Here is a 17,215-nt window from a genome sequence, read left to right on the forward strand (position 1 = left end):
TCCAAAATAAAAGTTTTTGTTTACATAATATATGTGTGTATACTGTGTATTGTGTATATTTATATATAAATACAAACACATGCATGTATTTAAGAAAAATGTTATGTTTATGTATTAAATATTAAATGTTTATATATAATATAAAATATAAGAACATGAATATATAAATGTATAAACATAAATATTTTCAAAATATATACTTGTGTACAATTTCCATAAAAATATTTCACAATCCAAAACATTTTTGAGTGAAATATGATCCAAACATAATACTGACATAATAATGACTGAGACCCTCTTGAATAAGCAGTGCTTTTTAAATAAACCCACCCACCAGACACAGTGGTGGTCCAGACGCAGGATGCAGACCCCACAGATCCTGCAGTGTCCCGCTCTCGGGGGCCGCACCACTTTGCATACTGCGCACCAGTTCCTCCTCTGAACACTCTGCTGTGCTGTCCCAGATTCACAAGTTTGTTCATGATTGGCTGTCACCACCTGGTGCTGTGCTCCATTTAGATAGGTGGCATCTACGTCAGACAGAGGTTTGTGATAGGTCACTGTACTATGAGTGTCAGTTGGACGAAGCCTGATGTAGCCCGGCCCCCTCTTAGTGATTATGAGGAAAATTACCGTAAGAGCAACACCCACTGTCACAGCGGCCAACTGAAGATGATTCACATCACCACGAGGAACGACTTCGGTGATGAAGAGGTAGAACATGTAGAAGAGGGAGAAGAGTGCGAGGCTGAGGAAGAATAACGTGCGTCCTTTCTTTCGGTGAGTGAAATAGTAGTACCAAAGGACCAAGACGGGCACTGCAGTTAGCACTAAAATACCCAGCAGGTAGTGCAAAGCTGCAATGTGCAAAAAAACAGGAAGCAGAATAAGAGGAGAGATCACTGATTTATCAACTTGTCTGGCTCCAGATATCCAGGGCACTCGTAGACGATCATTGAACGTGGCCATAGCCCGAGACAGAGAGTCTGAATTTTGAGGCTGCTTCTTCATCCATCTGGAAAATAACAAATTCAATCATATTCATCATTTAATAATTTAAGCAGTAATCTATGAATCCAAAGTGCTCACCTGTCACAAGCCTCATCCAAATCCTCACAGTCACAGCAACATGCTGCCAAGTGACTGCGTCCGCCATGACGATCAATGTACTCGCAACAGCACAGAGGATCATCCTGATCTAGTGTTTGATGGGATCTCTTCGTCATGATGGATATCAGCCGATAAAATGGAGGTGAGGGAAGATATTGCATTCCTGTGAGGAAACCAGATTGCACGTTTATTAGATTTATGTGACTGACTAATGGGTAGACAAAAATATACATTGTATACTGTATTGGTCATTCATCTGGCACCTAGAATATCCCATATGTAAAGGGACAATGTACCTGAGGATGCACCATCTGGAACAATTTCTTGTATATGTGGTGTCTATGGTTTATAGTTTGCTCATACTTGAGTCACATTATGTTAAATGGTGTGGGAATCAGTTTAAAAGTAGATTATTAATGCATCCAGGCCTGTGCATTATTTATATACAGCCAAAAAAGCATAAAAAGGATTTTCATAACTTAAAATAAAATAAAAATGATCTAAAATAAAATAAAATATTAAAAACATTAAACTTATTTTATTTCCGTGTCAGACGCTTTTATCCAAAGCAACATACATTGCATACAATGTAGTCCTACATTTTATCGGTTCATGCATTCACTAGGAATTGAAGCCATGACCTTGGGTATATATGTATGTACTATGTATATATAAATAAATAAATACTGGCTCCAGATAGATAGAAGCAATGAGGTTCTGATTGACGACCATTGAGAACACGTCATATAACAAAAGTAATCACGATAATATGTAAATAAACTGATAGTGAAATGTCAGACGTAACATGTGGCATGCGATGTTTCATACTTACAGTACAAAACATTCATACTGCAGAAATAGTTCCTTTCGGGCAGCAGGGAGTACTTTCAGTGTGAGCGTCAGCTGCGAGTCTCATTTTCGGTAGTGGAATATTCGAGTCTTTTTACCCAGCTGCTCTACCAGAGCTTACTTAGTCATTTACTCCATATAAATTACTTACAGTTGCCCAAGAAAAACTACACAAAGCAGCCCAAATCTACGAGGTTTACTACAGAGAGCACCAGGAAGTCGCGTAACATAAACAGCAACAGCGCACAGCACGCGCGTTTGACCGCCCTGTGAATGTGACTGGCGAATGTCTTCCTGACGTCAGTGCAAACTAACCCTTTCATTTCCTCCGATTATAAACTTTACTTAATGGCCATGGTTTGTTACAGAGAACACCGTTTCCAGATGCTTCCAGAGTCTGATTTTCTCTCTCTCACTTTTTCGCCTTTAATGGACATTGAATTGAAAATGGCAAGAGTTAAAATAGAGAATACCTATGTATTAGTAACAATCTTTTTTGTGCTTCTCGACAAACACAAAATGCAACATATTTCAAGTTCCTTGACAGAGCGTGCACGTGACGCCATTAAGGGCTGTGTATGCACGTCTGCATCTATTTTAGAGACCCAGACAGCACTTTCGGGGGCATGTTGTCACACCCTATGGATGAATAGTTAAAACGTATAGCAATGAATAGCAATGTTGTGATATTTCATGTCTAGGTTACCATAAGAAAATCTCAAAATCATAAGTTTCACAAACTGAACATTGTAATGCCATGGGAATTTTATTTATAAATAGGTTCCAAATAATTTTTATATATAAAAAAAAAAAATCAGAAGAAAATGTTCAATCTATGCAGAAAAAATAGACATCTATACACATCCACCCCTTACGTATTTTTCTGTGAAAGAATTAAATGCTTGAGGATTACACATTCTCTTTTAATAAATTACCACACTTTTCCCAATGTAAATAATTTACATGAATGGGTCACAAATTTAGTTCACAGTGACAATATGGTCCCTAAAATTTGAACAACAAAAGTGGTATTTTAAAGACCAAGAGTGTAAACAATTTAAAACATCAAACATGACCACTCATCCTTTACAGTAAACTTCAGATATTTTATCTTCTTCACACAAACTTGTACTATTAGACATTATTAAAATCCTGATAAACATTCAAAACCTACAAGCATTCATCAATTTCAATAAGCATAATCATTGGTCTTTAGTGATCCCTGCTTTAATAAGGTTTTAAGGTGCAACCATTTACAAATTCTTAGAGGGATCTTAAGACAAGAACATTATCTAAATCAAGACAAAAAAGGCCACATGACTAAATGTTAGGCAAATCTTTAAAGTGAGCTAGAGGCAATGGGCCTGCATTGCCCCCTTTATAATTTAAGACCCTGTGCAACTGCACTGAATCCATTACATCTGAAACTTTTTCGTTTTATAAGGCTTCTGTTGCAGTCCAGAAAAAAAAATGTGTCCATCAAATTAGCATCAATCATTTCAGGACATGATTGTGAGAAGCCCTTGTGCTTCAACCTGATACACTGTTGTTACTTTAATGTTTAACTTCAGCAATATCAGATTTGAAGAATGAGAAAATGCACTGTTGCTTCTCTCCTTCAGCTTCAAGGTCAAGTTAGTAAATCCAAGAGGAAACTCGCGAAATTGAGTGTACTAGTGCGAAAATCCCCTCCAAGACAAAAACAGCACTGAAAAAGAAAAAAAAAAAAAAAACATCCAACCATAACAAAAAAGCCCAGAGAGACGATGAACATGGCTACGAGCCTGCCCTGGAGTGACAGTACCTATGGCAACACTCTTCAGCGAGGACAAGTCTTATGGGAAGAAAACCCTTGTGTTGTCAGGTCACCAAACTCAATGCCATTTAAAGCTGAGAGGAGGATCTGTTGTAGACCTGAAAGGTCTGCTGAAGCACCACAAGAGAACTGCGTAGCTGTGGAGAAGAAAGAACCAGCAAAAATAAACAATCACATAAGAGACTTCTCAGCCAATAGAGATACTGTATGTAGCTATAGTTTTAACAAACAACATAAGATCAACTTTTTCTGGTCAAGAACTGCCAAATTAGACAGGAAGGATCATCTCACTGATGTGTAATGGTGAACAACCAGTTTGTTTTGCATTTACATGTCATTGCAGGGTGTGTTTAATAGAACACCCAAACATACCTGTTCTAGAAGGTTAATGGAGTCCTGCAGTACTGCCCTCAGTAAATGTGCTTCTTCTCGACTTCTGTGTGGCATACCCTGTCTAGGCCCTTGGCCAGGTGCCAAACTACATAAAAACATGGTCAGTTTTGATCATAAAAATTCACAAAATTTACAATGTGAAAGAGCCTTTACCTGGACTCTACTCTCTCCTTCATTCTGTGCTTGGTATTCAGATACATACGGTGAGCGACATCTTCCATGGCCCAAAGTTTATAGAACAGCCCCAAGTTCAGAACCACCAGAACAAAAAGACTGAGAGGCAAAACAATGTGGCATTCATAAGCACGTTGGGTTTTTAAGTAATTCTAAATCATCATGGTTAAAACTGGCAGTTTTTCTTCCATGTTTCACACTGCAGATGTAAGCTGCACATATTTATTTTGGCAACCATGTTAACAGGCTGGAAAGTTCACACAGCAAATTTTCTATTTTTGCCACTGCAGCATACTGAACACAGCAGAAAATATGGAGAACATGCACTGTTAACCCATTTATCAATGCAATCTTTTGCAAAATAGCAACGTATGTTATACACAGTGAAAGTTTACGGGATTCTAGGTTCCAAACAAACAACACTTTCCATTCATTAAATCTTACTGAAAACATGTGCTTTAAGTTGTTTATTGCTAAAATTTGCAGTCAATTCTGTTCAGTGTAGATTATTTACCATTTGAATGAAAATGTGCTCACCTTCCTCATGCAAATCAAGAGTAGTAACTCTAACAACCATTTTATGATTTTAGGTTGTAATTAGAGGAAAAACTTAATGTAGTAACCTAGAATCTTTTGTGGTTCTGTTACGCAGCAGAAACACTGTCAATGTCAGAGCTCCAAACTTACGCACAGCTTACTGTGTGTATGAGGTGTGAAACAGGCCTTATAGTGCGAATGAAGCCTTACATTAAGCTCATCGCAAACACAATCGAAGTGATGTTCCATCTGTGTTGTGTGTTCTTTATATCCATGGCACCTATAATGTAACATGCAATGTAAGTATAATTGTTATAAGTCTAATACACAATGTCTTCAATGTTTGCTTAAATATTAAAAAGCATAGGCCACAAAATAAACATCTTATTGGCATTAAAACAATTTCTGGTGGTTTAATCAGTATTTTAAGGCCAGTAGCAGAGATATTGGATTCAGAGATTAAAACTATACATATATTTATACCCATGGTGCCGTCTCTCTGCTGATCTAAGTCTGCACTGTACTGCTTCCCTGGCTTCATGTGTTCCTGTAGGGTGCGACTGTAAGTTCTTCGTCTCCTGCGCAAACCACCCGTCTTTCCAGCATCTCCGCTTCCTTGAGTCAACTCTGCCTCCTCTTCTAGCAGCTCTGCCTCTGGAATGTGCATTGTGAGGTGAAGATCATTAAAAATGCATTAATTTGTGAGTCCAGAGTTGTTATTTTAAGGTCAGTGGATCGATTATGGATCTGGCTTTTGGCACCCCTGTAGTTTAATAATTAAATGGCCTTGCAGGCAATGGATCTAAGGGTGCTTTCACACTAGCACTTTTGGTGCGCACCCGGGTTCGATTGACGTCAGAGTTCGGTTCGTTTGGATGATGTGAACGCTGTCTTCCGAACTCGGGTGCGCACCCGCGAACTGTACCCGAGTCCGCTTAATAAGGGTGGTCTGGGGTACGGTTCATGTGAACTCCGGTACGGTTCGCTGCTGATGTGAACGCAATCGTACCAAATCACGGAAGTGAACCGCTATTAATGACGTATTATTTGATAAAAATGTGTGTTTCCCTCACTTTCCTGACGAGCGTGACTGACGCGCTGCAAGCAGAGAGCTGTATATCTCATTTCTGTTCGCCTTCAGAGTACTTTAGAGCATTTGCATAAGGCAGACGTAAGTGCCGTTATGTACTGAAGCTTTGGAAACAAAACCAACGGTTCAAAAGCATAAATATAAAATTGAAGAGAGCAATGCTACGCATTTTGCAGTCTTCTCCTGCGCCATCGTTACTAAGCAACGGGGTAAACAGCTGCTGGCTTGATGACGCAAACGAACCGCGGTTCGGACCCAAATAATATAATGTGAACACAGTCCAGCGGGGGCAGGGGGAGGGGGGAGCATTCGAACTCTGGTTCGGACCAAGCAATCGAACCAAGTGTGAAAGCACCCTAACTGATGCATTTCACCAATAGGAAACGGACACATCCATGCTGCTAATAGCCCTCCCTAGACACTCTGATCAGGTCACTAATGTTCATTACTCTTTTAATTCCCTAATCCAACATCCCATGGCAGAGAAGCTATTAGCCAGCTTTCCATTTCCAGTCGATAAGAAAGAAATTGAGCAGAGTCTGCAGTTCTGCTCATTTTAATTAATCCATATTAGTTTTGGACTATAGCTTTATATTGTTATTTTGTTTTGAAGTGTTTTATACGCTGTTCTGTTTTGATTTGTAGCTAAGGATATATAGACTCAGACAAGGCAATGGATTGCAGACTGGGCCACTATAAAGCAGTGCTACTTGTACTTTTATAGGTTTTTATTAATATTAATTAATAATTTGAAAGTTTATATATTATATTTTCTGTTTTCCTTTTCCTTTTATAGTTTTAGTTAAATTTTTTTGTGTGGTTTTGTCTTTTTTATTTATTTATTTTGTAAATATGTCTATAACATTTTTATTTCAGTTTTAGTTTTAATTATTTTAGTACATCAAGTTAAACTAAATGAAAATGAGAAATGTTGACTTGGGAACTAGAAGTAACAAAAAAAAGTTTAAATTATTTTTATATTTTATTTTAGTTATTTCTATTTTTATTCTATTTTATTAACACTTTTTTATGGTTTTAGTTGTATTCTATATATAGCCTAACTATAATAACCCTGTGAACCCTATGAAGTGAACAGTGACATAATATAATTAGTGACATTCAGTCATCTAGAAAATGGGCACAATCTACAAGAAGTTAAACGGATGAGTAAAGAGGGAAAATAGAGGGTTAGGGAAAGTAAACATAAAATGCATTATACCAACCAAGGTGTCTGAAGTAGTCTTCTAGGCCACTCCAGGAGTTTTTTGTGATAAAGGATTTCACAAGACCCCATGGGTGCTTTTTGTATTTGACATCAGTGTAAATCCTGCACAGAGAGATCATGAGCTCAACTATTTACTAAATGGCTCTTACATCAAGAGATTTCAGTGCTATAGTCAAAATGAAAGCGGTTAGACGTACAGATATAAGGATACCGCTCACCTGAGTCTGCACTTGTGCTTGGAGTTGCGGATGATACAGTAGCGATTCTGAGTGTAGAAGTAGTCATGGTAAGGTACATCATGTGTGTAGACCTCCGCATCTATCATGTAGTACTGACCCTCCCTCGACTCTTTATATAGCGTCTAAAATACACAAGGAATAGAAATCAGAAAATATTCCACATACACACACAGGACGAATTTACACAGCAGCACAATACAGATGTCAGTCCTGTTTGGATTGCTAAATATGGTTCTGTTCAGTTTAGTTCAGTTTAGTTTGGTTACGTGTCCATATAGATATTATGCAACATTATTCAATCCTGTGCACTGCTGTATGTACAGGACAATTTGAGAGTCAATCCTACACATTCACTGTATGAATGTAGCCACAGTCATCAAGCAGGTCATTACTGCATAAAAACATGATTATTGCATCAACTTTAAAGTCCAATTAGCTCAAACAGTCACGATTAGATCAAATAACTGGATGAAGCTGAATTTGTAATTGCAGCACGCCTCCAGTCATTTTATTGTTAAAAATGTTAATTGTTGCATAATATAAATGGAAACAAAAGCTGTCTATTGCCTAATTAACTGTTTTAAACAAAACAGTGGGTATATTTTTTAACTATTCTTTGCATCGCAGACTAAGAGCTGAAAGACCAGAAGAATGTATGTGAAGTTCAGTTAAAATGGTTCTGGCAAACTAATTTATTGTTTTATGGATTTAATTTCACACAAAAACAACTGAAAAAGCACAGACAACTAGACTGGACATACCGATTTGTCAGATTTGTAAGATAAAAGTGGCAACAACAGGTGCAAATATTACAAAAATAATCTAAGGAAGGACCCATCACCCCTCAGAATTCACAGAAACTTGTGATCCACAACTGCAGCTCCTTCCTGCTAACCAAGTCTCTAAATATAAATGTGACATAACCAAATACTGCATGTTAGCTGACAGTGCAACCAATGAAACGCAGCCTTTCAATAAGTTTGTACAACAATTTTTACAATTTGTTTGACACAAAAATCACAAGTCCCTTTTGAATCTCCTGCGTAGGTAGCAAACAGTGGTGCAATTCGCTAGTTTTTGGAACAAAGACAAAGTTGTGACTCTAACCTGAGTTTCTGTGGCAGTGGAAAACTTGCCAATCAGGGGGTTATTAATGGTGATGGTGAAGTTCAAAGTCCTTTTCATACCACCAGATGCCTCCCTTTGCCAAGAGGTAGAGCTTGCACCTGTCAGGTAATTTTTTTGTTACTATAAACTTTTGTTACTATAAACAGTATGGCAAAGCAATAAATGCAAAAACCAATGTTGGCATTTTTTAACTAAAACTACAATATTATAAAACATTGTTTTGGTAAGTGAAATCAATAAATAGAAATAAATAAATCAATCAAGATTAAAAACTTAAACTTAGAAATGTTGCCTTGGACAATAACTGAATAAATATAAATTAAAGGTAAATATAAATATAAAACACATTTTGTAAATAACAACATGACTAAAACTAAAAAAAAAAAAAAAAGTATCAAAAACTACTATTTTTCAACATTTTAATAAATAGTAGGGGCTGCAACTAACGATTATTTTGATACTCGATTAGTTGGGCGATTATGTTTTCGATTAATCGGTTATTATTATTTTTTTGACAAAAAACACACTATTCCACATTCTGCCCAATGTCCTTCAAACAAACGTTCCATCTGAATGCTATGAAAACATACAGTGCTTAACAATTTATTAGACCACCTGACATAATAAAGAGAAAACACATTTTAGGAATTTTAGGAATCTGTCAAAAAAAAATGTAAATCAAAAAATTGTATTGTCATTTATTGGGCAAATAAACTTAAACAACTAAATAGTATTTATTCACATAAAAAAGGCCTCCTATGCCCTTCATAACAGCTTGCATTCTTGCTGGCATTGTTTATGCACTTTTTGACTGTAATTGGGTATCTGAAGAAAAAAACACTATAAAGCTCTCTGCCTTTCTTTCATAGATAACAGCAATAATTACTATAGCATTAGGAATAGCCTACTACTGTTACTAAAGAGCTTACACATATTGGAGGACTAACCAATACAGAAAGCTAAAAAATGATTTTGGTAATCACCAGTACTGTTAGTTTAAAGCAGCAGTGGCACAACCCTTACATAAATTTGTTTTAATAAATTTAAGCATTGTATATAGTTATATATGTATATAGTTTAAATCTTTGCATTAAAAATTTAAATAATAAAGATGATAAAGACGAATAAAATCACAAACTCCATAATAGGTAACCAATAGGTAAGATTAATGTTCTGCAGGAACACGTTCACTTTGATCACAGTCACGTCTTACTGTCATTTCTTTATCCTGTAATATGCGGTTATGAAGCGTCTGATATTTATATTCAGACAACTACACGCTGTTATCCCCTTACAGTTCCTACTCTCATAAAATACTCTCAATGCATGTAGACTTTTAAACCTTAATTTAACTTTCAACAACAGATATTTCAGCACAATAAATGTTTTTGCGCTGATTATTAATCGTCTCGGTTTTCCGTCTGTCTGACGCGCGTGCAGGCGGCCGCCGCTCTTTCGGTAAAGATTAAAACAACAACAGATATTTCAGCACAATGAATGTTTTTGCGCTGATTATTGTCTCTCTTTTCCGTCTGTCTGACGCACGTGCCCGCCGCGCCGGTGTTCTGGCGATTTGTGCTACCCTGTCAGATTTTGCTACCTCCCATTAAAACAGATGGTAGCATAATTCGATAGCGAAAAGTGCTACCTATCAGATTTTGCTTCCAGCATGATATTAATAAGGTGTGAGGCTTTATTATAGGGCTGAACGATTAATTGCATTTGCGATAATATCACGATATTAAAACCGCGATTTTTCAATCGCAGAGGCTGCGATTACACTCGGTCACGTGACACGCTGGGGTCCGGTACGCCAAAAGGTTGAGATTCACTGTCTTATAGCTCTCGCAGTACTTTGATGACACACCGATCGGTCTAAGCAGCGCTGCTTCAAGTCGAGCACGGGCCATCAGCAGAAAAAGAAAAGAAGCTAAATGCAGAAAATATGACGAGGCATATCTTGCTCTCGGCTTCACTCACCGTGTCTATACCGGACGCTACAGGTGTCGCGTCGCGCCGCAACAGCTCTATACTGGACGCGACAAAGCGACCGTTGCAAATCATTTTAACTTTGTGTCAGTACGTCATAAATAGAACAAGGCATCAGTTTAATGTCGGGTTTTGTCGTGCCGCGCTGCATCCAGTGTACACAGCATCACTGATTATAATGGTTCTACTGTATTTTGCCGCTCGCGTCAGGTGTAGACACCGTGTTTAATGTCGTTGGAGGAAAGCCTGTGTGTGTACTATGCCTTAGCGGACAGCATGAAACCCACAAAAAATAAATAAATAACAGAGAGAGAATAATAATATAACAGTTATTCTCTCTATGCTATTTTTCAATGTTTCAAGTGATGCAGGTGTTTTCTTCCCTGTAGGTTCTATAAATTAAAAAAGCATTAATTTTTCATAATGTTTAGTGAAATTATTTGGTAGTCTGAGGTGGGATGGGGTTTCGGGAAGATTTTTTTAATGGGTTTAAAGGGGGGCGCGACCAAAAAAGTTTGAGAACCACTGGTCTAAAGTTAACAGACAGTGTTTAGTGCAGTCCACATGTTTACATATGTTTATTACAGTGACTTTGAATGACCTAAAGTAGCGTGGTAAAGCAACAGATTTGTTTTTATATTTCTGCAATATACTTTAGTTTGTGTGATTTGTTACTGACTTTCATATTAATGTACACCAGGCTTATTTGTCAGTGCTTTGTTGTCATAATAATTATTACATGCTTACAAGGCTGGAAGTTCAACAAATCAGTCAATATACTGTAGGATAAATACAGTGATGGTAGCATAATCTGATAGGTAGCATTATTTGTCAGAACACCGGCGCTCATTCAGTAAAGATTAAAACGTAACACAGACTGTCAGGACGGACCTTTATGCGAACCATTACGCTATTGCATTAGCTTAAAATAAAGAATTCTCATGTTTTGGGCAGCTTGGATCACGTAACTCTCCCGCAGCAACTCATTCGGTTTCCTCCACTATTTTTAGATGCATTTTGTCCATAAAAATGCGTAATTCAGTGCTGTAATTTGACGCAACCGGCTGAAGTTGGACATGCACTGTGGGCAGACCCGACTAATCGATAATGGGAATCGTTGTCGATGATTTTCATAATCGATAATAATCGATTTTATCGATTAGTTGTTGCAGCCCTAATAAATAGTATAATAGTACATGAATAACACTGGCAAAAATATAACAATATTTCTGGAGGACCAAAGTCTACTACATGCTGAAATGAAAAGTTACCACTCATATCTATATAGGAATGAAACTGATGATTGTAAGAGAGGTAAAAGGAAAGAGAAACGTACCTATGATCTTCCTGATATCCATAAACCTCAGCATGAAATTAGAATCAGTGAAAAGCAGGTCAAACATCTTCTCAGCACTGATGTGAAAGACCCGGTTCACAAACAGCCTTCCCTGAGACACAGGAGACGCTGTCTCACGTTCTTCCACTACAAGAAATCAATACTGACGTAAACAAAATGCATCAAAACAGCCATGGAATGAGACATAGTTAAGACACACACACAAACAACTCACCCTCCTCCAAGCTGTCAGATCTGCTGTTATCGGAGAGCTGGTCTTCATTGGCATTTAGATCCAGAGAGAGAGAGGAGCGTTTAGACACTCGTTCAGACCCTGAGCGGTTTAATGACAGATTTGGACTGCGCTGATGGGACGGGGTACTGAGAGTGTCGTCCTGTTGAGAGTTTGATACATATATCAAGTTCAACACCTTAAACTTTGAACATGCCATTAATGAGCTCTACTTCAAAGACATTGTACTTTCTTTAATCTCTATAAGTGAATCAAATGCAGAGTACAAAAAGATTCAACAGGTTGACCATTGATAGAATACTGACTATATATTCACAGTGATTTAGTTGAATAGTCTTAATAACAAAAACATACAATATACAATATTATTTTGACCAATAAACAAAATAAAAATTAAAAATAAAAATAATTATATACAATCTTTAAATTTTATATTTGATTTTAAAAAATTGAATATTTTTGTAGGTAGGTAATAAATGTTCATAAAAATAAAATAAATCAATCTGGTAAAATCTCAAACAAGTTCTTAAATAAAATTGTCACCTACATTATAGTTTAAAGACTGAAATGTATTGAGATTTTTGTCCCCACTGTATCACCCAACCCTACCAGTCATTATACAAACAATTTCAGGAAAAATCCATCTACAAAAGAAACTTTATTTGTCAACGTACCCCTCCATTTGCTGAAAGCATGCTTTGCAGTCCAACTGAAGACTGTGTGTCGTCTCCCTGTGGTGTGGTGGCCTCATAAGAATTCAGCTCCCCTTGGGGAAGACGAAGCGATGTGGGCCTTTCTGGTCTCCCCGTGTAATCCTCTCCACGCATATTCAGACTGCAACAGAGAGATGGGACCTTAAAACCAAGTAACTGATCTCTCAGTTGTCCAAACAGGCATTGACATGTGAAGATGTGATTGAGTGTGTGTACATGTGTGTAGTCAACCTGGGCACGGTAGGTGTGACAGTATCTACTGATGATTGAATGCTTTCCATTTCATCATGACTCAATCCTAAATCGTTGCCATAATGCTGCTTAACCATCTGCAACAGCTCCAACTTGGTCAGTTTCTGCAAGACAGGAAAGCTACATTGAGCAATGTACACTCACATGTTTCCGCCTCTCCCGTCTGCACGTTGGAAAAAAAACTCAAGTTCCTGTACTGATGTTCATCTAAAACAGCAGATAAAACAGCCCTAACCTGCTTCACACATCACTGACCAGGGAGCAAATATGTTGGGAAGGCAAATGACACTGACGTTATTTGGTACAAAATATTAGTAATAAACAACCCTTTGTTTAAAAACAAAATAATAAAAACAAGCAAATAATAGTATGTAAATAGATACTATATAGCCAGTATCAGCCAAAGAGAAGTACAGTGCTATAATAAAAAGGTGGATTTTTTCCTCCAAAAAAAAAAAAAAAATTGCCTTTTCAGTTCAATTCCATTCGCAGTCGTAACGATGGAAGATTGCCGAAAACTACGGTTACCATGGAAATAAGGCGTAGAGCTGTTTCAGCGACACATTGTAAATGTAAATAGACCGTATCAGCGGACACAGGCAAGAGTTACTCGACAAAATGTGGCTGAAAAACTCCAATAAAACCTATATGAAAAAAGACCTTCAAGTATAAAGTTCACTAACATTCGCGTCGGTTTAAAAAAGTGCCCAAACAATCACAACGAAAAGCAAAACATAGTTTCAAGGCCGTATGGCACGGACACATTAACACAACAAACTGACGCGAATACATTTTATGGATTCATGAAGCTCTAAAAATTCCCCACCTATTTACAATTACATGACATGTTTAAAGAAGTAGCACAGTGTGTAATATATTCTCAACTATACGTAAAATTTGACGGTGGGTAAAGTCTCTCCGTCTCGTCACCTACCTGCTGAACGCCACATGCTGAAATCAGGAAGTCACGAAAGGCTACAACTGCGCCGCCTAGTGGTGCGCTATTCATTGCCTTAAACAGCATATCTGCTTTATTCGTTTATCATATCTCTATACTAATTTTCCTGTCATTTCAGCTCTGCCGTTCCTAGTGCATGTAAGGAAAGAGGCATTATTTTCTGTTTTCAGTTGAAGAAAGCCACGCCTCGATGGGGTCAATTAACTATACATTTATTTGCTGCCTTGTCAAGTGTGCCCTACAGATTTAGGTTGTTTACACTTAAGCATATCCCTGCCCATAGGTCTATAGAGTATTATTCTGTCTGTTATCCTCATATGGTATTAATATGCCACATTAGTATCCACCCTAAGCTACAAAGAAATAGTTTGTGTAAGCAATTAAGACTGACTAAACACTGTAAAACTGATAATGGAAGGGTTCTTGAGAATATGCTGTTTGCTTCTGGCATCCCCGTTCCTATTACATATCTATTTCAGATCATATTTCAGAATAACCTGTTGTAGAGTAAAAATGTACAGTGATGTACATCAAGCAGGTAATATACTTTAGAAGATATGTAAATATAAAGAATATTTAAATAATCTAAAACAACGACAGTGAGGTTAAAAAGGAAAATGTTAAAAAGAAAGAAAGAAATCACCTTCTCCATTAGAACGTTCTGCCAAAGCCGAAACATACCCAGGAAACTTTTCTCTCTTGCTGAAAATGAGCTAAAGAACAACTGTGGAAAATGACAATATATATATATATATATTAATATATATACATATTATATATTTTCCTATATATATATATATTCTGTAAGAAATGAATTTATCCTATACATGTATCTTCATAAATAGGAAAACGCAAGAATGTAAAACCTTTGATCTCTGAACTTTACCTTCTCTGAATTAGTATTGATCTGGATGGCATTTGGTATCCATTTCGCTGTCTTCTCTCGTAATATTGAGATGATATCCTGCATATTTACTGTGATCTAAGACAAAATCAGGTTTATTAGGTTTATTAAAGCAGAGCAATGGAATCCATAACTGAAATTACTAATGAAGTATCTCAGCTAGGCTCATTATATGTATATAGATAGAGGCATAGCATGTATTAGAGGTACAGTGAATACATAACATAATCTTTCTGTGGAACTCACTTTTGTACCACGAAAAACATGACTGTAGAAACATAAACAATTCTCTGTAAGGTAGATGCGTCCTTGTAACAAGATATCCTTCTGGAGAGCACAGGTGTAGTCTAGGGAAAAGATGCATCATTCAAACAACATCTAATGTGGTTATACAAATATTGTGGCTCTGCCAACAAACATTTTCAGTAGAGCATATTTTTATATTGTTTGGGGTTAGGGTTTTACCTCTCTGTCTCCTTCTATCAGTCTCACCTGCAATTAGTTTCTCAGACTCGGGCACTTCTTTGAATAACTTCCGAAACTCGTCACTCCTCTGTTTATAAATAGTGTAAAGCAATGCTTCAGGTGACTGAGGTACTGCTATGCACTGCCCACTGACTTCCAGGCCCTGTGAGGTAAAATCACAGCAATTCAATAAATAAATAAATAAAGTTGTCAAATATTGTTTGTGATTCTGTGAAATAGATACTATAAAAGTTGCATGCTCCCAGGAACAAATTTCACATGCCCAAGAGCTTTCTAATATCTCGCAACACTTACTATAGCAATCAATGCCATTTGCGTAATCTCATCATGATACAGTGTCTGTAATCTTTTGCAGGACAAAGTACATCAAACTGTACAATATTAATCTGATAAAGATTAAGTTAATATAGTGCTGCCATGTGACCTCTACCAATGTAATCTAAGTAAAAGCGTGCAGCATATTCAATCTCACCTCTTGTTCTTCTGAGCTCAATTTGCCTTCCACAGATTGACTGTTGTCCTGTGTGAGCTCATTGGCCGTCACTTGTTTGGGTGTTTGGGCCATGTCTTTCACCTGGTGAAGTAAAACTTAGTGGCTTCTATATTGATTTGTTAAAGGTAATTTCGCAAAGCACTTTTTTAATAATAATAGTCAGATTGATCTACTGGCTATTAACAAAACCAATAAGCTCACTAAAATACCTTATTTTATTTGACAGCACTACAAATAATTTATTTCTGCAAATTAAAACAAAACATGCTACTGGGAGAAAATATTTTCTTTTGCAGACATTCTTCACTCTTAAAAAAAAGAGTTTTTCTATTTTCTTAGCGATGCCATTAAAATCCATTTCAGGTTCCCCAAAGAACCTTTAAATTAATAATGGTTTCTTATTGTAACAAACATTATAATTACCTAATTATTGTATTAAAGAACCTTTTATGCAATGGAAGTTTCTTCATTGAACCACAGACGCTAATAGAGAACCCTGACAGAAACATTAAAGAACATTAAGAGAAAAAAAACTTAGTAAAGACTAAGTATATGAAAAAATACTTATCAAAGGCGTATTCTCATATAGCCTACAAAAGCCATACCTGAGAAGGTCCTGTTCCGTGAGTCCTGGTTATGTGAGATCCAGGCGTTTACAAATTGGGCTTGCAAGAAAGTTATCATGGGCTTCAATCGTCGCAGATATTCCGTTGCATGTCGTTGGCATGCTGCGGTGTTGTCTGTCTCGGTTGTTACGACCGTCCTACTCACACCTGGCAGCAGGTGAACAGTCAGATTCTACCAGCCCATGAAGCGACGTGCCATTCGCCGCTGAGAACAAAGCACACTTTGTATTTGCATATTTTACGTATGACACCAAGGAGGCTCTTCAGGTTTTTTTTTTATCTGAACTTCGTATGACACTTATAATTCATACAAAATAAATAAAAGTTGCCAAAATATTTATTTTATACATTTATTTATATTTATATTATTATATCATTAATTTATTGTAGGCTTGACGTTAGATATTTGATTAATTAAAGCTTAGTTTTGTAATTTTTATTACATATATTACTTTTATTATACATAGTAGCCTACATATCGAGGGGTGAGAACCAGAAAGGCGTAAGTGACGTTTCACCAACTTTACAGGAGAGCCAAAACAAAAATTTTACCATAGTTTGATCTGACTTTGTGTACTGATTTCAATTGTTTATAATAAAAATGTGTACACTCATGGATGACAGTACTTTTGCCAGTAGAAAGA

General features: G+C 36.9%; 2 protein-coding genes across 3 annotated transcripts in view; both read right to left on the minus strand.

Annotated features, from left to right (window-relative positions):
- LOC107701668 (palmitoyltransferase ZDHHC23-like) overlaps nucleotides 1-2,241 on the minus strand; it is a 6,442-nt gene extending 4,201 nt beyond the window's left edge. For both annotated transcript variants that reach the window (XM_016503725.1, XM_016503723.1), the window contains exons 1-3: nucleotides 1,943-2,241; nucleotides 1,090-1,273; nucleotides 335-1,015 (exon numbers count right to left, since the gene is read on the minus strand). In XM_016503725.1, the coding sequence (XP_016359211.1) occupies nucleotides 335-1,015; nucleotides 1,090-1,271 (863 nt within the window). In that variant the 5' untranslated portion in view covers nucleotides 1,272-1,273; nucleotides 1,943-2,241. The remainder of the gene's footprint in view (nucleotides 1-334; nucleotides 1,016-1,089; nucleotides 1,274-1,942) is intronic.
- A 1,553-nt stretch (nucleotides 2,242-3,794) lies between these two features.
- LOC107701625 (GRAM domain-containing protein 1C-like) lies at nucleotides 3,795-16,017 on the minus strand. Its single transcript, XM_016503666.1, has 17 exons — nucleotides 15,925-16,017; nucleotides 15,459-15,594; nucleotides 15,213-15,313; nucleotides 14,949-15,044; nucleotides 14,706-14,786; nucleotides 13,084-13,208; nucleotides 12,814-12,973; nucleotides 12,122-12,281; nucleotides 11,887-12,033; nucleotides 8,541-8,659; nucleotides 7,413-7,555; nucleotides 7,193-7,296; nucleotides 5,363-5,533; nucleotides 5,090-5,159; nucleotides 4,322-4,441; nucleotides 4,148-4,253; nucleotides 3,795-3,912 (listed from the first exon to the last, which is right to left on the minus strand). Exons 1-17 carry the CDS (start codon nucleotides 16,015-16,017, stop codon nucleotides 3,844-3,846), a joined length of 2,001 nt encoding a protein of 666 aa, XP_016359152.1. The 3' UTR covers nucleotides 3,795-3,843.
- Nucleotides 16,018-17,215: the final 1,198 nt, after the last annotated feature.

Source organism: Sinocyclocheilus anshuiensis, unplaced genomic scaffold (genome assembly GCF_001515605.1).
Source record: "Sinocyclocheilus anshuiensis isolate Anshui unplaced genomic scaffold, SAMN03320099.WGS_v1.1 scaffold1626, whole genome shotgun sequence".
In the NCBI taxonomy this organism is placed as follows: Eukaryota; Metazoa; Chordata; class Actinopteri; order Cypriniformes; family Cyprinidae; genus Sinocyclocheilus; species Sinocyclocheilus anshuiensis.

Coding starts and splice junctions, on each gene's coding strand:
- LOC107701625 (XM_016503666.1), bottom strand. CDS start 16,017: ATGGCCCAAACACCCAAACAAGTGACGGCCAATGAGCTCACACAGGAC. Junction 5,160..5,362: donor GCAGAGAGACGGCACCATGG/GTATAAATATAT, acceptor GTTACATTATAG/GTGCCATGGATATAAAGAAC. Junction 4,442..5,089: donor GTGTTTGCGATGAGCTTAAT/GTAAGGCTTCAT, acceptor TTTGCCTCTCAG/TCTTTTTGTTCTGGTGGTTC.